The sequence below is a fragment of the Musca autumnalis genome, unplaced genomic scaffold, assembly GCF_047663935.1.
Source record: "Musca autumnalis isolate F117 unplaced genomic scaffold, ASM4766393v1 scaffold_4, whole genome shotgun sequence".
NCBI classification, from domain to species: domain Eukaryota; kingdom Metazoa; phylum Arthropoda; class Insecta; order Diptera; family Muscidae; genus Musca; species Musca autumnalis.
Genome location: NW_027411977.1, coordinates 98499008 through 98524367, shown reverse-complemented (window position 1 = coordinate 98524367; position 25360 = coordinate 98499008). Strand labels below are relative to the sequence as shown.

General features: G+C 36.2%; 1 protein-coding gene across 2 annotated transcripts in view; it reads right to left on the bottom strand.

Annotated features, from left to right (window-relative positions):
• Con (leucine rich repeat protein connectin) overlaps positions 1-25360 on the bottom strand; it is a 297063-nt gene that overhangs the window by 143225 nt on the left and 128478 nt on the right. For both annotated transcript variants that reach the window (XM_073980786.1, XM_073980785.1), the window contains one exon: positions 541-757. In XM_073980786.1, coding sequence (XP_073836887.1) covers positions 541-757 — 217 coding nt within the window. The remainder of the gene's footprint in view (positions 1-540; positions 758-25360) is intronic.

Below are 25360 nucleotides of genomic sequence, written 5' to 3'. Positions count from 1 at the left end.
TTTTCCAACTATCCCCTCTCTCTGTCTCTTGGACTCAGAACTATTTTTGTTATCATTATCCTGTCTACTATCAATACTATAATTCCCCTAAAAGACTTTTGTGAAAATAACTAAAATATTCTGTGCACATTGAATTAATAAAAACAATTATTTTATAATCTACATATCACATAAATGTTTGTTGAAATAAATTTTTCGTAATTATTATATATGAAATAATATAAAATCACTTAATTAATTTTTGAGTTTTCTCACTGTCCTCTCGCACGAACTGCAAACAAAACTTGAATATCATTATCCTATCTACTGTCGATATAATAATCCCTCTAAAAGCCTCTTGTGGAAATAACAAAAATATTCTGTGTATATTGGGTGTGGAAATTGACCTAATTACAAATTGAATATATAAACAGGTAAACTAATTGACGTAAACAAATCGAATGCAAAACTTGAAAGCTATAAGCTAGAGAAATTTTGTAAAAGCAACAAATACTTTATATTTTATTAAAATTAATTCAAAAATATAATAAACAAACTTACCACTTAGCAAAAGTTCACTACTACTGTTGACCAAATTGTCCATTATTGGCTGGAATGTGTAGAAAGTCAGTGTCTCCAATTTGTTGCTTTGTACATTCAATGACAACAGAGCCGTTGTGCCACGCAGTAAGCCATTGTCGATTTTTTTCAATAGATTATTACGCAAATTTAAGGTTTTCAAATTGTTTAAACCATCAAGGGCACGTTCCGATATTCGCTGAAATGGAAATAAAAGGGGGAACATTTTTCAAAATTAATTTATGGTAGAAATTCACGGAATTTGTATTAGCATTAACATCAGTATCTGTATTTATGTACATGGAAACACGACAAATTTCCGACCAACCCATAAGCCACAACCAAATTATGTATTGATATGTAAATGGTATCAAATCATGTAAATAAATAATTAGCTTTTCCATGTGTGACATGTGTTGCCAGTTTCATCGACAAAAACATTAAGTCGGGGTGCTTATAGATGGATAAATAACATTGGGTGTTTAGAAGAAGAACAACAACAACAGCAGCAAATTTCATGCATATATAAACAACACACACCTGTTAAAAATTCCCATAATTATGTATGGATTATTGAGTGATTCGATGGATGATGATAGCACCAACCCGAATATAAATGTCAAATTCATTGTTTAATATATTAGAACTGTTCATAAATTATATTCACACAAAAGCAAATAAAAACAAAACAAGTAAGCAAATGCTATTTATTTATATTAGGGACGGGCCGACTGTGTAATACCCAGCACCACTATGCATGTGCATAAGCTTTTCATGGATAAACATTTATTTTAGGTTGATACTAATGTTATGGCCCATCCTGGCTTTTTATGCCAGATTACTTAAGTCTAACTGGATCAAAATAATTACAATCGCACTATCGATATCATGGTATTTTCATATATATTTACAACAATTACATCACAGCTATGCCCTATAGAAATATTCGAAGAACTGTGCCAACCAGATTTCTATTGGATGATGTGGCTAAACTTTAACAAGTAAGAACGGTGTTGAAGATCGCCCCAACGCTATCGATGATGATATCGACTTGGACCTCATCAATCTCGATAAGGAAATATAATCGATGATTTCACATCCCTATGAGGTCCCAACACCGCCAATAAAATACTACTATTCCTCTTTAGGTTGAAAAGTGCGGATCGTCAGATTAATTGAATTGTGATTTTTAGAAATTTATTGAAATAAAATTATGCTTATTGAACGACAGTGTCAATTTAATTGAATTGTAATTCAGTGCAAAGTGTTTTTCTTTTGTTTACAGACAGCAAACCGTAAGTATCGTCAGAATACTTGTTGTGTTTGTGGTAGTTTGCAACGGTTAATATTGTGGTTCGTCTTTGTGCAACAATAATTTCGGTTCAAAATCTACTCTGTAGAATTTGAGACCCTGTATGTCCTTTCGACCGTATTGGAAGTCGTACAAAAGGCGATAATTTCGGCCATGCCGAATTTTTTATACCCACCACCACGAACTTTATTGAAGTAAATAGGAACAATTAGTTTCCTTTCGTTTACGAAAGTATTAAGCTCTTCCGCTTATTCTTTGTAGAAGCAGAATATCTTAATTGATAATACTCCCTTGGAAAGAGCTCATATGGGCTATCATCGTTGTTCTTTCCAAAATATGGACCAATATTTAGAATTTTCCGAAATGAGCTTTTGTATCCTCTAGCAACACACAATAATAAATTACAGCAATCTCGGTTCGAAACCCTAGAAATTCATGAAATTGGCTAATACCGGCTAGACTTAAATATGGATCTATATAGATAGGTTTTTTGCGAGTAAGTTTTCTATCTTCTGGGAACACAAAACTCCAATTAACAAACAATTCGGTAGACACATGTGACAAAAAAGACTTCAAAAAATCTTAAATTAGGTGGTACCTTTATATGGGGGCTATACCAAAACGTGGACCCATACTGTCTAATTTTTTGCCATGGATGTTTTGTTTCTGTAATCATGTTTTGGGTGCCACCGTGGTGCAATGGTATGCACACCCGCCTTGCACACATAAGGTCGTGGGTTCGATTCCCCGGCCAGGCAATATCAAAACACTTTTCAACGGTGGCAAAATACCCCTCAGTAATGTTGGCGACATTTCCTTAGTATTTCAGCCATGTAAAACTTCTCTACAAAAGTGGTGTCTTAGACACGCCTTTCGGACTCGACGATAAACTGTAGGTCCCATATCATTGAGCTAATATCGTCGGTGTCATGCTTAAATGTTCCATACGCCATTTTTGACATTTTGAGATAAAGGTACCTTACAAGGTTTTGAACCATGCTCTTTCCGATTTTTTGGTCGGTTTTTCTCTATCTGTTATTGTTTCTGAGATATTCAGATGCCAGTATGTTCCATATCCGCTTTGTGACCCAAAATTTTTTTTCATTTTGTTCCATATCCATAAAGCCTGGCGTATGGAACAAAACAACTTTGAACTTTTTAGTTCCATATCCATGTCGTTTGGCGTATGGAACAAAAGGAGTCAAAAACGAATTGTTCCGCACCAAAAATGATGGCGTTTGGAACAAAAAATTGCCCATTTTTGCCAAGTTACGAATAATGTGGCGTATGGAACAAATTGTTTTAAAGGACTTGGTTTAAAAACTGAAGAATAATAGTTTATAAATCGAAATATTTTTGAATACGAGTATTGTATTGTTACATGAAAACGAAAGTTTATCAATCGTTTAAACAAAAAATCCCTAGTTTAAAGACAACATTTTGATGTTAGTCCACAAAAATATACGCAAAAACGTTCATTCGACTTGAAGCTAGTGTGGACACTGATCAAAAAATGGTATTATAAGAAAAACGCGTTTAAATGTTTTATGTTACCTTAGAAATGCAAAATATTAATCCGTTTTGTCCGATCAAAATTTTTACCACAAAAAATAGTGATAGGTGGAGGCAATCCCTCAAATAAACGTTAAGAAACCTATAATAATGCTCCTTATTGTATTTAAATGAGAAAAATAAATGTTTCATTTAATGTCCTGATTTTTCAACTCCACAGTAGCACTTCATATAAGGGAGGTGGAACACGATTGATAAAAAGTGTTTTGGTTGAAATGTGACAAAACGTGTTCCATGTGACACAAACTGCCAAAAACATGAAAAAAGATTCCATGGAACAATTCAGCAACTTTTTGCAATTATAAAAATTGGCCATAACTTCTAGACTATCACAGATATCTGACTAAAATAAACCACTGATATATTCTATGAGTTTAGTTAAGTAGAACTGAGCTCTTAAAGTATTGGATTATTGCACCATTTTTATCCTGTATTACCTTAAAAATTAACTTGAGTTTTTCTCGAATCAGGGAACATGTATGGAACACTTAAGCATGACACCGACGATATGAATCGGGGTGCACTCATTGATATGAGAGAAGGCTCCATTGTCCCTTATGGGATGTTTGTGGAACAATTATATACATATATTATCATGTTTTGTACCTTTAGCGAAGACTTAATACCAAATTACGGATATTCCGGTTGAATAAATGGCTGACTTGAAGACGTGGACATATAGCGTCAAATTTCAGGTGGCAAGTTTTATACCTTCAACGAAGACTAAATACCAAATTTCACCCATTTCGGTGGGACATTCGGCCACAATCTTCAAAATGCCGAAAATCGGGAGGTACCTTGCCATGGGGGCTATATAAAGATGTGGACTTATACCAACAAATTTTAGCCATTTCGGTTGGATATTGAGGCAAAAACCTTCAAAATACCGTAATCGGGATGCACCGGCATGGTACCCATTTGCATTCTCAACATCCTTGGAGTATTAAAAACTTCTATTCAAAATTTAATGCTCTATCTTAAATATTGCGAGTTGTATATTTATTCCAACAGATATACATACGGACGGACATGTTTATATCGACTTAGAATTTTATGCTGATCAAAAATATATAGGGTCTTCGACGAATATTTTGATGTGTTACAAACGAAAAAACAAACCTAATATACCCTCCATACTATGGTGGAGGGTATAAAAATACAGAAAATCTGATGCTATCGTTCTATGAGGAATATAGCCAAAACCTATACCGACAATTTTTTACCGGAATATTTCCTAAGCCAAACTTATTCAAAACTCATTCAAAACTAGCACAGCTTAAGTCCAGTTACAGAAGCATTCACAAATTTTTCTCTACTCTAAAAAATTGGAGGAGAACCCTTGGTAATCGGAAAAGAACTTTGGGAAACTAGAAGAAAACTCCAAAAGTCTGTAGGAGGTGCTAAATTGGAAGTTAATTATAGAGAATAAAGTCGCTTGAGAAGCTCGAGAATGTTACACAAGTTATTGAAAAGCGAGTGGAAGATGTAGAAGGCCAGATAAAGGATTTGGATAAGAAATTTCAGTCCGTTGATGAGAAAGGTCTGGCCCACGACGTGTGATGTGAAGTTAATTATAGAGAATAAAATCGCTTGAGAAGCTCGAGAATGTTGCACAAATTATTGAAAAGCGAGTGGAAGATGTAGAAGGCCAGATAAAGGATTTGGATAAGAAATTTCAGTCCGTTGATGAGAAAGGTCTGGCCCACGACGTGAAGTTTCTGAACATTGGAGGAAAAATTATGTCGTTCCTGTGAGAGTTTCTGATAAACCTTTAAATTAAATCAAAGCTCCTGTGTTCGATGGATCTACATAATTGATTGTCTTCGAATTACAGTTCGAGACTATTGGATGTACATTCTAGAGAAGAGTAGGAAATCGCTAAGAACATGGAGGAAAAATGATGTGTCAAATTTCACGATAAATTAAAAGAAAGTGTGAAAAGTCCAAAATGGAAGTGGAGGAGACATAGAGGAAAAACTCTACGATAAATTAGAGGAAATTTCCTGAAAAATTAACGAGAAGCTCAAAAATGTCTAGTTATTGAAAAGCGAGTGGAAGATGTAGAAGGCCAGATAAAGGATTTGTATAAAAAATATTCCTACCGACCAATTATAGGCAGCGATCTCGTTAAAATCTGTGCAAGAGCAGTGCCGGCGTTTTTCTCGTTGTAGCCCACATTTATCGCTATTTCGACATTGGATCAAGTCATCACGCGGTGTTTAATCCAGACTGATGACAAAAGCAATCATTAAGTGCCCACCTATTATTACTTCGTCCACCATATCGGCCAATACGAACTCGAAACTTTTATATTTGTCACCCACGCTTAGCCTTTGATAGACCTTTCCATACACCGGTGTAGTCTCGCCTGTGGCCGTCCGCATTTTGACTCCAATTAGCGCCTGTACTTTCCCTTTTACCAAATCTGGTTTAATTATGGACTATTATGCACAAGTGTACAATTCCAGGGTACTCCTTACAACATTGATGAAGCATTTAACTGTTAAGTTATGGTTTTCCTTGGCGATGATAGTTACCATCGTCGAAGGTAACTATTTCGTGCCAGCTGGACTAGCCCAATTTATTTTTGAAGATCGTGGTATGGATGTTGGATAACATCACTATTGCTGTTTGATGACAGTGGCGTCGCTGATGTGGAACGTTTGTGTTGTGTGTTTTGCTGGGTCGGCATTCATTGGTCCATGTAGTATCTCACTCTTCAGACTCTTGTTCAGCAATCACTTAATTGCTTTCGGAAGACGGCGAAGCTGCAGTGCGATTCCCTAACTCATTTTTTGAGTTAGCGACAAAAATCGGTAAAATAAAACGCAAAATTATGAATGAAATGTTCAAATAAATGTTGACAACACTGTTGCTGTTGCGTTAATTGCCGAAATTTTACCGATTTTTATCGGTTACTCCAAAAATGTGTTAGAGAATCACACTACTGTAGTGCGATTCTCTAACTCATTTCGAGTTATATCATTTCAAATGTCGGTAAAATGAAAATGCTTATAATTTCAGTAATTAACGATATTTTTCGGTAAGTTAGCGACCAATAAAAAATAGTCGTAAAGTTCTACCAATAGCAACAGTGTTGTCAACTGTTATTTGAACTTTTCATTCATAATTTTGCATTTTAATGTTACCGATTTTTGTCGGTAACTCCAAAAATGTGTTAGAGAATCGCGCTACTGAACTGGTTCATTTTCATTCTGACCTGCATTCTCGGGCGATGTATCTAATTTTTCGGCAGTTATAGAATGTGGTTCTATTTTCACTCTTTCTTTTGCCTATAATCTGCCTTAAAAATTTCTTCGACAACAATTTGGGTATTGTTATTCCCAACTTCCAGGCTCTGCACTTTGAAAGTTTGAGGTTTCTCTATGCTTCAACTGTTTTTTGGTCCAGACTCGTTTTCTTCTAATGTTCCCATGGGTGCCGCATATGTCACATATTCTATCTCTGGATCAAGAATATCACTAGGTAATGCATTAATCCTCGCCGATAATCTGCCTTAAAGATTTCTTCACCAGGTCGAAAACAGTCTTTACTAGTTCATTGTTGTAGCTAAAAAACGAGTCCTACAAAAATTTGTTAAAATCGGATAAAATACAAAAAATTGGCCAAATATGCATATTGGAGCCCTATCAAAATCCGATCCGTTTTTCATAAATTTTAAATTGTAATGAAGCCAAGGTTTGCACTATTATAATACGCGAACTATTGTAGTTTGCCAGTAACTATGACTATTGCTGGATTAATTTAGATGTTTTTGTACAAAGCTCAAACATTTAGCAAAAAAATTTAATTTACGTGGTAGTTACGACCGCGTAAAGGAAAAACCATAGGTAAAAACACGTTGAATCTAAACAGGTTTTTTACATTGCTATTCGATTTCTGATTAAACCATTCAAATGACGGACATCTGTCCAAAGTAAAAGTTGGAGAATACAAAATGAAGATTACACTTCTAATGTATCACTTTCCAAAATTTCCACTGCATCCACCTTTTATGGATGCTGGCATTTTGAAGCCGGATTTCAGGTGTTTTTTGTATTTTTTATGTAACTGGGACGCGCATTCGGATATTTCGAAAAACCAATTATAGGATTAAAGAACTCGCGATTTCGCATAATCTGATATGTATATTAAGTATGTACCCCACACAGCAGCAGAGTAATCTACTGCCAAAGGCCAAAATTTAGTGCGATATTTTTTCTAAAAAACCTATTTTTTGGGTACAGTATTTACAATATCGTTTCGAGTGTGCTGGTACCCCGCGATATTTTAGTTTTTCGACGATCCGGATCATATGAATCACAGATCGTAAAAATCCATCTACTAAAACGGCGGAAATGGCTACTGCAAAAATTGAAAAATTTGCAAAAATTTTTTTTCAAAATATCGCTTACTAATTCGCGTTTTATGTGGATCGTTTCCATTTCAATGAAGAAAGTGAATCATCACTCGCGTTTGTGCGAAAACAGCGGTTTGAAAAATTTAGTGGCATGGGAGCTGTATCCGATTTATCCAAAAAATACTGTGTGATGCTACATCCACGGTTCTTGATGGATTTTATTGAAATATGTTTAGATCGATGTATTTTTTCACGGTTGATAGTGAAATCGGATGCGCATAAAAAGTGTATGCACTTTGTGCAAAATATAAGCGTAATAAAGTTTGTTGCACACTAAACTGCAGACGATGCTACATCTTAGCGGCCAAAGTAAATCCTGGCAAATGTGTACAAATTAAAAGAGAAGAATTCGCTGTATTGGTAAACCGCATGCGCATCAAGTGATTTTGAGGATTTCGCGATTTACACGCATTTCAAAATGAACATTACCCGATACAATTTTATTTCAAGGTTATACCCCATTTAAAGGAACCCAACATTTATTTGAAAGATATCCATATCTTCTGCTAGATGTTAGCGTGTTTTCGAGAAGTGATTAGAATAAAAATGTGATTTATTGCGTGGAATTTAACTAAAATAAAAGAAAAACTCCGACCTATTTTTCTTACATTTTGTTCAACTAACTCACAAAATAAATTTTAATAAATATTTTCTCTTACAAAAATTTTATAAATTTCCTCAATATATTGTTTGTTTTTTGCTATAATATGCAAACCGCTAAACGGATTTGTATAGTTTTGGTTTCATTTGAATCTTCGCGATGTTTAGATTACGTACATATTTTTTATATATTTTTCAGATGCATAAACAGCTTGAATTTTATTAGAACAAGTTGTAAACTACCAATTGTTTTGAATGCTTTCCTAATTTCCGCGAAAATTTACAACTTTTTCACTAAAGTTATGGGACCTCAGTAACCATATAGTATGTAGGGAGCCCCTAATTAAAAGAGTTTCTCAATATAATGATTAGAGTCTTTTAAAGATTTTTTTCTTTTTATCAGAATTGAAACCGCCATAACTTTTGCGCGCAACAACCAAAATTAGTATCTCGAACAGATTTAAGAATGGGATTTTTTCCCCAATCTATGTACCAAAAATCATTCATGTAGTTTAGAAAAAATTTTTAATTTTTTTTTATGGAAAACTAAAAAATTTTGTCTTTTCTTCATATATATCCCACTTCATTAGATAAATGCATATGCGAAATTATGTCAGTTAATTGAAACTCCAAACTTTTCCTATAGTCCTGCTTGGTAATCCCATTTTTCAGTGTTCACAAATACTATGGTAAGTTTTATTCCTACGTCATTAGTAATTGCTCCTCTATATCAGAAGATTTGTTTTTGATCATCGATTATTGTCTACTAAAGTTTTGACAAGTTGATGGTGGCTCAGAACGCTTAGACGCCGCACAGTGGTTCAGAATCGATTTTTCCTGGTCAAAATTCCGTAACTTTTGAATGGATATAGATATTTTCATAGTTCTTTTTTTGTTAGACAGATAACACAAGCTTTCCGTTGAATTATTAGCGGTCAAATTCGGTCTGGTAGTTGCAGAGGAATTCAAGGTCAAAAGTAAACTTTTTAATTTTTTTACTATTTTTCATGAAAATATCTGTGTTTTTGTGTTTTGTATATCTTCTTATATATTAAAGATTGTCAAACGCCAATAAACAAACTATAAAAATACCAAAAAGATAAAAAAAAGATTTAAAAAAAAAAATGTAAAAAGTTTTCTTTTTTCACAAATTTAAAAAAAAAACTTACAAAAAAATTAAATTTTTTCAAAAAGTAAAAAAATACTCCTTGGGTTTCCTTAAAACTTATATAATTCATATAAAAACTCTTGTACTCCAAAAAATGTTAATTTGTGTAAAAAAGCTGTAATTCATATGGGAAATGGTATGAAAAACACACATTTTTACCCATGTAATTTCAATAAATTTAAAAAAGTGTTAAACGGGACGGGAACAAAATTATATATGGGCTGAAAGAAGAGACTTTTGGGTATCTTTCTGTGAAAGCAGAACATTGTTCCATGTTGTTCCACAAAAGTTCTAGTCCACTAAATTTGGAATTTCATAAAATTTAGTACCGGAGGAAAAATAGCTCATGTTATGCAAACGCTACCGTAATTTGGTTAAATTATTTTCAAATGAAACAATCCTACCTATCTAACAAAAAAACAAAGGACGCAATATCTGCTATAGTTTCCGAGAAATAGCTATTTCTTTCTTCAGAAGTTTGCAAAAATTACGTATTTCTCAAACATGGGAAAAATGTTCGTCTTTAGGGGCACCCCTCGCCCGCACGTTACAATATTTTGACCTAATTTTTTGGTTTTCTTAGTTTCAATATGTTTACTATCGAATCCCATATAGAAATTAAATATCTGTGACAAAACAAAATTTTGATTTTTGGCCTGGAAAATCGTTTCTTGAACCATTTTGCGCCGGCAACCTTGACACTCAGTTGTCTGAGACCCATGTTCGAATCCCAGCCTGGCTCATTCTGAAATTATTTCATTCACTGTCTCCCATGTTTATTTTGCTATTTTTGGGTAGAGCAACCCTCTCTCTCATATTTATTTTGTTTAATCAGTTATGCTTCTACATTGTTACGTCATTCATTGTAACCCCTTCTACTATCTTTAATTTATTACCTCTGCCCAATTTGTTGTTTACATTCATTCGTTTGTTTGTGCGTATTTGCGAATCGGTTAGCATTTCGCCTGAACATTTCGAAGAACCTTCTAGATTGAGGAGGCTAGAACAGTCTATGCATCAACGAGCGACTAAAAATACGGTGAGTAGCAGGTGGGTGAGTTGTAATTCACACCCTGAACTTAAACCGTCAGCTAAGTAAACCGTGAATTAAGAGTAACCTAAGAAGAGTAAAGCTGAGTGATTAGTAGATATAAGGCATAGTAAAGCCTTGTGTGAATAATATTAAAAAAGCATTTTAGAATCGTAATCTAAACGAACCCTCCTTTTGTTTGGTAAAAATCGCATCGTGGAATAAAACAACGTCTAAACCAATTTCTCTAACAATATAAATCTTGTCTTTTTGCAGGGATGATTATAATAATTATTATGATTTTTGTGCAAAATTAATGAATTTAATTTTCCTAATATATTTCCGACTCCATCCCATAACGTCCTTGTACTTTAGATTTAGATTGTAAAAAACGCCATTTAATATTTTATACCCATAAATTTTTATTAATTTTATGCTTCAAATAATATCCCTGCTTTCCATAAAGCTGTAGGGTATAAAAAACGTCATAACTTTATTTAATTGGTCCATGCTTTTATGCTTTGCATTTAACATACCAGTATATATGAAATATAAAATTTTATGTACTTCTTCCCCTCCCCTAGAAGCAAAGTAAAATGTTTCCATTCCATCTAAATCCATACATAAACACATGTGCATGTGTGTTTGTACTTGTTTCCTAACTTAATTATATCATGAGAATACCTTATCAGTTTTGCACATGTCAAACTATGTTAACACCTTTCTTCGGATTGAATGTTTATGAATATTTAATTAAATACGTTACCCCATTAGCACATTTCATGCGAATGTCCGTTGATGCTACCCGCGGCAGGTGTCATCTCACATTTCTATTATATTTATAGCTTGATTTTATATGCTAATTATCTTCTAATGAAGGTATTTATAATTCGTTATTGGTGTTTTTTTTTCTACTCATAGGCTGAGTATATTATAGTCTTTTTTCATCGTTTTTATGGTGTCAATTAATTACCTTCGAACATGCAATTTAGTTGTTTCATTGCCTTAATTTGCTTTGAACTAATTTTTTAGTAATATGTATGAAAAAAATAATATAATACATATTTAAAAAGTTAACATTTCACATATAAAAGGGTGTGGTATGAGTTACATTAGCTACCTCATTATATAATCGAAAGTATACGCCGCACAGTGATACAAAATATTAGTATCAAAAAAAAAAAAATAAATAAATAATTAAGTCAAATATTGAAAGAGTGGAAGTGGCGAGTTTCTGACAAACAAACTGTTCTGTTATTTTAGAAAATTATGTATTTTTGATCAATTTTTAAAGAGTTAAATTTTTCTTTATTAATAAACGTTTCCTCTGGTACTATTTTGGATCAAATTGTAGACCTAGGGAGATATTTTACCATGAAAATAGCTGAGAGTACTTCCTTTCAGCGTATATATAATTACCAGTGATAAAATTGGGTTCCTCAAATAACATTAATTTTGATGCTATTAAAAAAAATTATAATAATTTTCCGTCACTTTGAAGGCCTTTTAAAAATCTGTCAACATTATATCATGTTTCGGTGTGGCCACCATGCGAGGGGTACTAGAAAAATATCCGGCATAGACGTTATTTGACATATTTTTTGGAAAGTTTAACTGTTTTCAGTCTAAACGTACTCAGGACAATTTGACATACGACCATGCGTAGTGTTGTTTACAGTGACTTGAAGAAATCACTTTGCACAAAAGAATGGAAATTACTTGTGAACATTTTCGTTCGATCATTTTTCATAATTTTCGACGTTTCGGATTATGTAAGATCGCCATGTTATATAACTGAAATAGAGGCATCCTTCGGCATTTATTCGACCAACTAACATTTGATATTGCATGAACACCTGGCCGCAAAAATGGTGTTTTCTCGTTATATTCATCAACATTTATCAGTCGCTCAAAAAAAGGGCTCTTGCCGATTGGTGCAAAGAAATTGTAAATAAACACGAGAACAGTGCTTCAAACTGCGCCTATAAGATCATCACATACGAATCTTGGATCTATGCTTATGAGCCCCAAACAAAACGGCAATCGACCGTATGGATCTTCGATGGCAAATCCAAATACAACGAAAGTCGTCCATGGAAGAAGCACTTCTTGATAACTGACTATTTGATTCCTGAAATTGAGGCTCGTAATCTCGACGATATTTGGTGAACCATCTGAGCCGTAACCGCGGTGCATCTTAAATTAAGTCATGTGGGTACGTCAGCGGTGTTTAATATACCACTAGATGGCACAATGGTAATGACTTAATAACTCATTCGTACATTAATGAAAAAAAAAACTATTCAGTTTAATAAACACGAAATACCCCGTCTTTTTCTGTAAAAAATACAAAAACACCTTTTTCAGTTCTACAAATTGTGATTTTAAGGTCAAACAAACTGCGATGTCATGAAGCCAAAAATTGTTCGAAACAATGTTACAAATGTTGCTTGTGTTTTTATTATATACTAGGGACCCAGCGAACTTCGTCTCGCAGTTTCCTAGGTACAGAACTCGATGGCTTTGGTTCAAACCTATAATACTATTATTGCTATCACCGTGTTCAATAGCAAATATTTCTTTGTTTTGAACTGTTTAGGACGATCTTTGAAGCAGATGCACATTAGACAATTGTACTTTCGACAATTGTCAGTCTGACGAAGAGAGCAGGTACTGAGAGGCAAAGTGTTTCTATTTTCCTCGAATCTCTCTCCTATAAACTGACAATAGCCGCGAAAAAATTAGGCAACTGTAAATCGGGACTAAAATATATTTTTTAAGCAAATAGTAACACGTTTTGCGATGTAAATAAAAATATTTGGTAGCACAGTTGAAACAAAATAATATAATAACGCCCCTATTCGTTTCATAATTGATGGTTTTCTGTAATTCTTGTTTTCAACACTGAACACGATATTTTACTCAAGCAATTGAATACGAAGGAAGGAATGCGATCGTAGGAAGTTGAATTTAATGCTGAATATAGTGCTTATTTAAATTTGCGTTTTAATCAGTTAACCTATTTTGAGCAGAGGGATCCGATCGTTATCAGGTAACCACCTTCGTCTGTTTTTTTCTGACTTCTCTGTTTAACGTGATCTCACGAATTCTACTTGCATTGCAAGTTCGGGATTGATGCAATGCCTCTGGTAACACGGACAAATGCGGTAATTGAATTTTGACTGAGACTGTACTATCCAGTACTTGGTACATTGAACTTGTTAGCAGAGTTAATCTATTAGTTGTCGTTCTTTGTGTGTTTCGGATGCTTGAAGTCTTGTCACATTAACACGCGACTGTTTTCGATTACTTGGTCACCCTATATTTAATTTCGACGTAAATAGCATAGTCAAATTAATATCACAAATTAATTAATTTGTTCATGGGGAGGTTCTCATTGGGGCCGACCTTAATGCCAAGCATCCCTCTTGGGGAGGCACCTCTAGAAACAGCAGTGGAGACATTTTGAACAGTTTACTTCATGACTGTCCAGACCTCATAGCGGTCAGTTCTGATATACCAACTAGGCCGAATGAGACATCAGGCTCATTTCTGGACTTGTTTCTCCGCACACCAGGACTCCCTCTGGTTGGCGGTGGAAACACTTCTAGGGCTTTTGATTTTGAATCAGACCACCGTGGAATTCAACTTCAAGTAGATTTGGGTAATATTGCGAGACAAGGAAGGGAAGAGTTCCTTAACTTTGATCGCATTAATATCGGTAGATTTAGGCGCCGTATTCGCGAGGGCCTAGATATATGTCAATTGCCTGCAGATAGGAATGTTTCTGTCGAAGTAGTAGACAGATGTGTGGATGACCTCTCGGATGTCTTCCGACGGGCCATCGACACATCTGTCCCCAAACAGAAAGTTCGTGATAGGACTCTTGGAGACCTTCCTCCAAGAATCCTCAGGTTCACACGTGAACGCCGCAGATTGTGCCGTACACTGAGAAGGTCCCGTGATCCAGACAGATATCCTGCCCTCCGTGCAGATATCCGTAACCTGGATCACATAATTCAGGATTCCATCCGTATCTTCGAACAAGATCGGCTGAAGAGCTATCTAGCTAGAGTCAGGGTCGATGAGCCTTGGAGGTAAAAATCCGATCGAACAGTTGGTTGATGATTCAGGGAGTATCCTAACTGACGATTGCCAAAAAGCCAAAGCTATTGCGGATTATGTCCAGGGTGCATTACGTGCCGATGGTGGACCGGTTGACAGCTTCCCAGGTGGCCCAGTTAATCGGGTCCCTGGGGAGTTTGATTCCTTCCGTAGCTCTGTTAATGGAGCTGCAGAGGGGATCAACGACCGGTCGCCTTTGGTAACCTTCACCCGGGCATTTTCTGCGGATGGAGCTTCGGTGGACAATGACTCTCGTTGGAATGAAGGAGGTTTCCTGCGGGTCAACAATGTGGGTCGGGCTTTAGCCAGAAGGCCAGCTCGGAAGTCATCAGGACTTGATCATATTCCTGATATTGCTTTGAAAAAGGCAGGTGAGGTTTTATTTGGATTCCTGACAATCCTTTTCAATCACTGCCTCAACCTGGGATATTTCCCTAAAGCGTGGAAAGAGGCCATGTTGGTCCCCATCTACAAAAGGGGATCACCCCCTGACCAGTGCGGCAGTTATAGGCCAATATCTATATTGTCGGCATTTGGCAAACTTTTTGAGTCTTTCATTCTGGAAAGACTCAAACTTCTGGTGGAAGACAAAAGGGTGTTAAAGGACAACCAATTTGGGTTCAGGGCGGGTCTATCGACTGCCCACGCCTTGACAGCCTTTTCGTCATATGTGGTATCGGGTCTCAACAATAGGAAGGGAACTATTGCTGTGGGACTCGATTTCACAAAGGCGTTTGACTCGGTCTGGCATTGTGGATTGATTGCCAAGATGCGACGCTTTGGCTTCGATCACCAAACCTGTCGACTGGTCGGAAGTTTCCTGACCGACAGGTTCTTCTGCGTAAAGGTCGGTCAACGACTTTCTAGTCGTAGGCCTGTTTTGATGGGGGTCCCACAGGGTTCTCTATTGGGTCCGATGTTGTACAACATATTCGTCAGCGACATGCCAGCTCCTCCACAGGGGGGGCTGCTACTGTCATATGCTGACGATGTGTTGGTGGCGATGTCGGGCCCTTCAGCTAGGGCCCTTGAGGCCCAAATTAACGATTATCTGGCCATCCTCGATAGGTACTTTACACTTTGGGGGTTGCGCCTAAACGGAGAAAAATGCTCCGCAATTTTAATTAAGGGTAAACCTCATTCGGTTTGGCCCAATTTTAGAAATTACCGCCCAATCATACAAATTGGGCTGAATATTGTTGAGGTGAGGGACAGAATGAAGTACCTGGGGGTCATATTTCATCAGAAATTTGACTTCAACAGGCATGTTGACTTCATTCTGTCCCGAGCGAAACAAATATTTTTCAGCTACCAGGGACTGATGAAAATGCGGGGTGGACTTTCACCCGAGGTCAAGTTGCTGATATATCGGCAAATCATTAGACCAGTCATTTCCTACGCCTTTCCTGTCTGGTTTGACATCTCGTCACACCAGATGGAGAGGCTTAGGAAATGGGAAAGAAAGGTTCTAGCTTCCTGTTATGGAATGCGTGGACTGATATTTAATCAGGATGGTTCTGTTAGACGTCATTCCAACAGGGCCATTTATGATGCGGCAAATGTGGAAAGGATAGACAGGTTCCTTATTTCAGGGGCCCTGGAATTCCTTAACAGATCTGGCGGTCTTGATAATGGGGTCGTCGAAGCTTCACTGAGGTGCAATTTGGATGCAGATGGTCTACATGAATGCAGGCACCTACCTCCAGGGGCTTTAACTTGCCTTCATAATGAAGGGCTGTTGTACGCCAACGGGGAACTACGTTTCTACCATAGGCGCTACAACACCTTAAATGTAGAGGACATTGTATATAACAATAGCCAATAAATACAATTGTACATATTGTAAATAGTAGTTATAAGTAGTTTTAAGTTGTAGTTTTTAAGTTTTAGTTTTTAAGTTTTAGTTTTTAGGTAGAATCATATATAATTTCGCCCTTTTTTTGTAGGATTTTTTGGGGCATTCCTTAACTGAATTCTTTTTATTTTTGTTTATGAATAATAGCTGCTAGTGGCCAAACCACAGCTACAAATGTCCATATGTTGTAGATTGCGAAGTAGCAATGAGATATAGTATAAATAAGTACAGTTAAGCCGTTTCTGTTAGTTAGTAAGAAGTATTTCCTAATAAATATGGCCCTTGGCAAAACTTGAAACTTGAAACTTGATAGCATAGTTTAATCAATATTAAAAACTAATTAACGTTTAATAAGTATTTACTAGAGGTGGGCGCGTGTCGTGCCGTGAGTAGTGCGTGTTCGTGCCTTCTCGAAAAACGCCGTGTTTGTGCGTGTCGTGCCGGAATGCATGGAATTTTAGCCGTGCGTGATCGTGTTTTTTTGTTCGACACGGTTTTGCACGACACGACTAAACACGATCTGCACTATGTGACACGATCGTGCTAAATTTTTGGTCTCCCTTTAGAAGTCGTGCAAGATACCTTACATAACACGAACATCGAACAAGAATATAAAACCGACCAAAATATTCCTAAAATTATTTGCTTCGTTTTTGTAGTCTGGTACTTATTGCCGTTTTGTTATGGAGAGGCCAGAGTATGAGTGAAAAAAGATGATGTTTGCCATTTGTTTTGTTCATGAGAGAAGCAAAGAAAATGTTAAAACAAGATATAAGAACATATTGGAATTCAACATACACTGGTGTGCGAAATAATAGAGCCACTAAAGTTACAACGCATTAAACGTTTCTAAATCACTTCTGAAAAGTGTATTACGGCGCAATTTACATTTTTATAGTGGAGCATTATCCCATAAATAAAATTCAGTCAACATTTGTCCAATTTGGGGGTTGACCTTGTATTATGCAGGGCAGAGCCTGTAAAGAGGTGTGCGAAATAATGGAGCCACTTTAAGTAAATAAGACAATTTCTTAAGGAAATTGAAATTTTACCGTCAAGTTAGTTTTCCTTCCTAACATTATTTTCCTAAATAACCCTGCAACAAAAATTAAAATTTTAACTCCCCTTCCAGAGTTAATGGGGCTGAAAACCCATATGGGCCCAGAATCAAAGATAATGTCCCATAAAAACCTCCAATATATCGCAAATATCAATAATATTTGTGATTGTGAAGAAAACGTGCTAAACTACTATCCAAGATAAGAAAACATCAAAAACCGGTCGAAAAAAGTTAATATTTTTATGATTTTAGAGCAAAAAATGGGGGGTCCTGAAAGGAATATTACCCTTTGTAGCTCCTCTGCTCCAATAAACGAGTAAATAATTTGTTGTTGTCAACTCTAACAGATCTTAGGTGTTATTTAAGAAAAGCCTGCAAAAATTTTTGGGTACAGAAATCACGAATCTTCTCGAAGGATACCCATCTGTGGCTACCTCCTGTATTGCTGGGTATTTCTGGCTTTATAAAACATCGGTGTTAGCTTTATTAAATTTCAAGGCTACCAGTGGTGAATGAAAATGATATCCGAAGCTGTCCGATCAAATTAAATAAATTTTCCATCACCTGTCAAAGAAAATGTTCAGCCATAGGTCAACCCACGCGTTTATCTCCGATCACGTGTAAACATATTCTGTATTTATGTTTAAGATTCGTGATTTCTGTACCCATAAATTGCGCCATATCACACTTTTCAGAAGTGATTTAGAAACGCTTAACGTGTTGTAACTTTAGTGGCTCTATTATTTCGCACACCAGTGTATATTATGCTTGAGAGCATATACCAAGTCCCGAATGAGATTAAGAGTGTTTTGCTACAAAAGAATGAGTTGGATCGTATATCTGACTTAAAGTTTTCATTGCTAGAACTTATATTGTTCTTCATAAAATATTCAAAGAGTGTTCCGATACATTAAGCTCGGAAAAGTACCCTACTATGCACATTTTTGCCCTTTGGTCTAAAAAACTTTTGAAAGTCGACCTTTAGCCAAACTAAATCCAACAAAATATTACAACAACAGGTCAACAATATAAAAACAATAACAGTCTGCTCAATTGATACCATTGACTCTCAATTCATGAAAGATTTGAAAGCTAAAACTAAACAATCATTGCTTAAACGCTTTGTTTTATTTTTTATAAGCTAATGTGAAAGCAATGTTACTTGATATACAAAGTGAGAACATATGATAAGCAGGAAATTACAATGCCACATTTACACGAATTATCAGAGTTTTTGGATCAAAATGGCAAAAAGACGAAAAATTAAAAAGTCTCCAATTGATACAGAAATTGATACATATTATCGAGTGCCGTATCTAGCCAGACTGATGTTTTAAATTTTGGAAACAGTCTAATCTAAAATATTTAAAACAAATAGCCAGGAAATTTTTGACCGAACTCGTCAGCTCAGCAACGAGCGGGAGATTTTTTTCCACATCTGGAAATATTCTCAACGTAATATTCGGCGTACTAGATTTTTGGACAAAATGATGTTTTTAAAATAGAATAGAAAAATTAGAAGTACATATGAATATTTATAAAATAAATTTACACCTATATCGATTTCTCCTATTTTTGTAATTTCGTGCGTGAGTGTGCGTGTTCGTGCCTTCTCGAAAAACGCCGTGTTTGTGCGTGAATGTGCATAAAAATTTTGGTCCGTGTTCGTGCATGTTCGTGCCTAATTTTTTAGGCACGCGCCCATCTCTAGTATTTACCTACTTATGTCGCCCGATAAAGAATATTTGTCGGATAATTCGACCAAAAATCTCCAGTACCTATGATTTCTTGTTTTTTTTTTTCTTTCCAATTTTGAATATCATCCTTTTTCGATGTACACACATACAGTATACCAACAGTACCAGTGTACATACCCAGCAAACCAAATGTCTGATGTCCGACATGTCTGAACAATTTCGGAAGCAAAGTCGTTCAGATTTCGTTCCGATTTCTAAACGATTTTTCGGAGAGGAAATAGTTCAGATTTTGTACCGATTTCGTTCCGATTTCGGAACGAATGTCTGAAAGAAATTTCCTTTCCGAATTTCCCAAGGATTTACTTCAGATTTCGTTACGAAATCGGACCGAAATCGATCCGATGTCGCTCCGACATTTCGTTCCGAAATTATGTCAACCACTTCATACAACTTTCGTTAAGATATCGTTACGATTTCGGATCAGATATCGGACGTATCGTCCGAATTTTGTTCCGATTTCGTTACGATGTCGGTACGATTGGTTTGCTGGGTATGTATGTATTTGGTCATTTGTAATTGCCTTCCAGCTCTGCGGGAACTTAACCGATTGAATTCATACTCCTTTTCAGTGAGGACATAATTTTTTTAGTATCATGACAGGATCTGAACAGTATTAATATATATCTTGTACAGCTTAAATTTTACACCGCATAAATGTTACATATATGCCACAACCTCACTTGTAATGATATTACCTCGGAGCTCTTGATTTTTCAAATAACCCACCAATTTTGTAGATCAAAACTGTGGAAAACAATTTCGGCGTTATCATCTTAATCTTTTCAATCGGAATCTGACCAAACCACCACTAATCTTTACAAACTCTGAACTAAGCCCTATACTTTTAACAATTTTTCGCTGTTAATTTCCTAAAAAGACGCTTGAAAATAACTGAAAATCGATTTGATTGTGAACAAAAAATTCTATACAACTTTCAAAAATTAACAAAACAGAGGCGTACAATGGACCCTCACAGTTGGTGCATATACAATTTTCACCAAAAAACTGTCCAAATGAGTGTCAAGATACACTAAAAACGCGAAGCTCGAAAGAAATTTGTGGAAAAATTGACTTAATTGAAAAAATATTTTTGCAAAATTTTCGCAAATTTTCGAGACTTTTTTATGTTTTATCCTTTTCTGCCATGAGACCATTCCGAATTGGTGCGAATTATCAAAATCTGTTCAGTCGTTCTTGAGTTATAAGCGTAGTAACTAACATCATCCTTTTTATACCCTATACCACAACGTGGAAAAGGGTATTACATTGGTAATGGTAAAAATTCATGGAACACCGCGAAATATTCGTCGGAGACCCCCAATGTGGTATACCAATCTTCATATCTCGACGAGATAAAACGATTTTGAGATGTGTGTCCGTCCGTCCGTCTGTCCATTATAAATTGTAAACACGCTCCAGGCCGCAATTATGGACCGATCGTCACGAAATTTTGTATGGAGGTCGGGTTCAGATCAGAATAGATCCCTATTCATATTGGTGATGATCGTGAAATATTTAGCGGGTGAAATGGACCAAAAACATAATATTTATCTAATTTTCTAGCGGCTCTGTAGGTCTCAATAATAGTCCGATCAACGCGTAAGTTTAAATAAGGTAAGAGTATATCACAAAGGAGAAGCTTGCAATTTGAGATGGCGATCGGATAATATTTAGAGGGTTAAATGGACCAAAACTTTTGTGTGAAAATTGTGAAAATTTGTAATATACATCTTATATCTTAATTCCTGGAAGTGACATTCTGGACAAGTGAGATGTACTTGAATGTGGTGTTGCCGCCGTTTACCTACTTGGTGTCATAAATTTTAATTACATTAAATTTTATTTTGATTATTTTTTATTTTATTAATTTTCATTTGAGTCATTTATTTGAATGGGGATATCTTCCCCAAGAATTCTAATTTGCGAATATGTACATACTTTCAATTTAGAGTAAATTTCATCTTATGTAAAAACACACATATTTATATTTTTATATACTTCTACTTTTTTCTATTCCTCTTTGACCGTATGTATTTGTTATTGTTTTTTGATCTTTCAAGGAGAAGTAACGGTCCTTGTTTATGTGTCACGTAGACAAAATGCCCAACGACAGAAATAAGCATAGATTATTAACTTTGTAAATTTAGTCGGTAAAAAGGCACGGTCAAAGACAAAATTGTTTTAAAGCGCTCGCTCGCTCACTCTCTTTGCTAATTTTATTAATTTGTAAAATAAAGTGAAATATTTGCACACGGAGTGCTCTTAGAAATTTTGTTCTTTTATTTAAAAGCCGGCTCATATTAACCCGTGCCGCAACATTCTTTAAAACAATTTTTATGAAGTTTTAAATAAAACAAATTTAATATCTTCGTGGGTGAACAACAATAAAATAAAGAAAATTATAATTCGCTACTACGCTTCGCGCGAATAAACAACAAATAATTGTGCGTTTCATATTTATAAGAAACAAAAGTTCTTCGTGAACAAACAAACAAAATACAAATTAAAAGAGTCAAGAAGACCAACATTTTTTAATATTGAAAATAATTGGAATAAAATTACACAATGTCCCACCAAGAAGGATTAAAAAGCAATTTTAATTGCAACAAGTGTAATGAAGTGGACAATGATGACATGGTACAGTGTGATAAATGTGATAAGTGGTATCATTTTAATTGTGTTGGCGTCAACAGTGGTGTATCCGAGGTGAGTTGGAGTTGTGACGGATGTAACCTCAATAAGGAGACAACATCCATGGAGGAAAATCAGTCCGCAGCGAATACCATAGGTTTGCTGAATGTGCCGCAAGCGACATCGTCCCCAACAAATGCAGGGGAGTTACTGCAAATGGCAAGTAAGACCACAAGTGGAACCGGCGGAAGAATTCCAACAGCTTCTACAGCATCGGCATCCGTGAATAGGCCAACGAACACTTTGTTTCAAGGTAAAGCGAAAGACAATAGAACAAATACGGTTCCCTCTTCGCTAGTACCAGTGAATTCATCTGCAATCACGGGCACACATTCGTCCACATCAAACATAAATCAACCAAAATCGGTTTCAAGCCAACAAAATAACAACGTTACACTACAAGTGGATTTGCAGCTTAAAATGTTGGAAGAACAGCAGCGTATGCAGCAAGAGTTTTTAGAAAGAAAATATCAGATTCTTTCTCAATGTAGTCAACAAGAACAGCCCCATCAAAACTCGTTTAATATGACGTCATCTTGGAACATTTTTTCTGGTCCAACTCCATCTCAACTTGCAGCAAGGCATTCAATTCCTCGTGATCTACCGCATTTCCATGGAGACCCGGAAGAATGGCCACTTTTCATAAGCAGTTTTGAAAATAGTACTGCGGTAGCCGGTTACTCTCACGCAGAGAATTTAATACGGCTACAATCTTGTCTCAAAGGTAAGGCCAAGGAGCTAGTGAGAAGTAAACTTATGCTGCCTGCAATGGTGCCGGAAATTATTCAAACTTTAAGAATGTATTTTGGACGGCCGGAGCATATTCTTGAACGAGTTATAGAAAAAGCGAAGAAATTTCCTCCCCCGAAGGATAAATTAGAGGGTATAATCGAATTTGCACTATGCGTAAAAAATATTTGTTCTACCATGGAGGCATGCAAGTTAGACTCTCATCTGAACAACCCCATGTTGGTGAAGGAGTTATTGGATAAACTGAACAGTCAGTATAAATTAAATTGGGCTACACATCCTAAGGACGATCGGATTCCAATCGTGAAATTATTTAGTGATTGGATTTTCCAAATTGCAGATGCCGCCAGTACAGTCGTATCAACAATTCCATCATCAAGAAGCGCTCCAGTGAATACACATGCAGAAGACGTACAACAAAGCAAAATAGTGTGTTTTTCTTGCAGAAGCAATGATCACAAAGTTTCTGTATGCAGTGAATTTAAGAAACTCTCATTGGATCAAAAGTGGAAGTTGGTGAAGACACACAATTTATGCCGGCAATGTTTAAATAGGCACCGCCGTAAATGTTTCATTAATAAAGAATGCGGAATTGATGGTTGTGTTGCCAAGCACCATAGATTGCTCCACAAATACGTGGACCAACAACAAACGTCTTCAGGACAAAGCAGAGCTATTTCGGCAGCCAACACTACCAGTGAAACAATTAATTCTCATTCCACTAAAGAGCAAAATCGAAGTTCATTTTTTAGAATTCTACCGGTGCGCCTTTTGAAGAAAAAAGGGTTCATAGACACATATGCCTTTCTCGACGAGGGTTCCTCTGTAACGTTGATTGAAAGAGACGTTTTTGATCTACTTGATCTCGAAGGTGTTGAAGAGCCACTTTGCCTAAAATGGACGGGAGATACAACTCGCCAAGAAAATACATCAAGAAAAGCTTCGATTTCTATTGCAAATTCTAAAAATGGTGCAAAGTTCTTTTTAAATAGTGTTCATACTGTTGACGGTTTAGATTTACCCACACAGTCGCTGGAAATGGAGGAATTGATATCAAAGTACAAATATCTTGCTGGTCTCCCAATAGAATCTTATACAAATGTTAAACCAACAATTTTAATTGGAGCAGATAATTGGAAGCTCGCAGTGCCACTAAAGATACGGGAAGGTTTGTGGAATCAACCTATTGCCACAAAAACGCGGTTAGGTTGGACAATTCAGGGGCCCAACGACTGTTACCGTCCAGGTTCGTGGCTTAATATACATCATTGTGACTGTCAAGAAAAATACAATGAGCTGCATCAAATGGTGAAAGAAAATTTTAATCTTGAAGATTCATCAGTGAAAACCGTAGTTTCCGCGCAGGACTCCATGTCAATGAATATTTTGAAGACTTCGTGTCAGAATGTGGACGGCCGTTATGAAGTGGGTTTATTATGGAAGTATAATGTGAAACAACTGCCAGAGAGTTACAACAATGCCCGTAAACGTCTTACGTGTCTACAAAAGAAATTTCAGAAAGATAAAAATCTTCGGGATGTTCTCCAAGAACAAATCAACAACTTGCTGAAAAAGGGATATGCAAGAAAATTATCTGATGAAGAGATAAGTAACAATGGTTATCCCGTATGGTACCTGCCAACATTTATAACACTCAACCCCAACAAACCGGGTAAAATTCGAATGGTGTGGGATGGCGCAGCAAAATCTAATGGAGTTTGTCTCAATGACTTTATACACTGTGGACCAGACTTGTTAAAATCATTGGTTGATATTTTGCTGAGTTTCCGCGTAGGAAAAATTGCAATTTGTGGAGATATCGCCGAAATGTTCCATCGAATCAACGTTAGGAAAGAAGACATGCATGCACAGAGATTTTTATGGTGCGATGAAAACGATAATCCTGAGAAGCCGAGTATTTATGTAATGAGAGCGCTTACCTTTGGAATATGCTGTGCACCATGCATTGCACATTACGTACGAGACTTCAATGCTGAGCAATTTAAGAACGAGTTTCCACGAGCCGTCGAAGCCATACAACAATATCACTATGTGGATGATTTCATCGATAGCGTCAACGATGATGAACAGGCGATCGAATTAGCGTCACAAGTACAATATATTCATTCCGCTGGAGGATTTCATATCCGAAATTGGGCGTCAAACAGCAATGCAGTCATCAGCCATCTACAGGATGATTCATCAAAAGATCAGAAGCCACGAGATCTTGCTGAAACTGAAAAGGTTCTTGGTATGTATTGGGACCCTAACAAAGACTCGTTTGTATATATTTTCAGATTTGCCAGACTTCGTCGCGATCTGTTTGCCAGCGAATTAATTCCCACAAAAAGAGAACTACTACAGGTGCTGATGTCAATTTTCGATCCGCTGGGGTTGATATCATGCTACACGACCACATTGAAAATCCTTCTTCAGGAAGTCTGGCGATCTGGAATTGACTG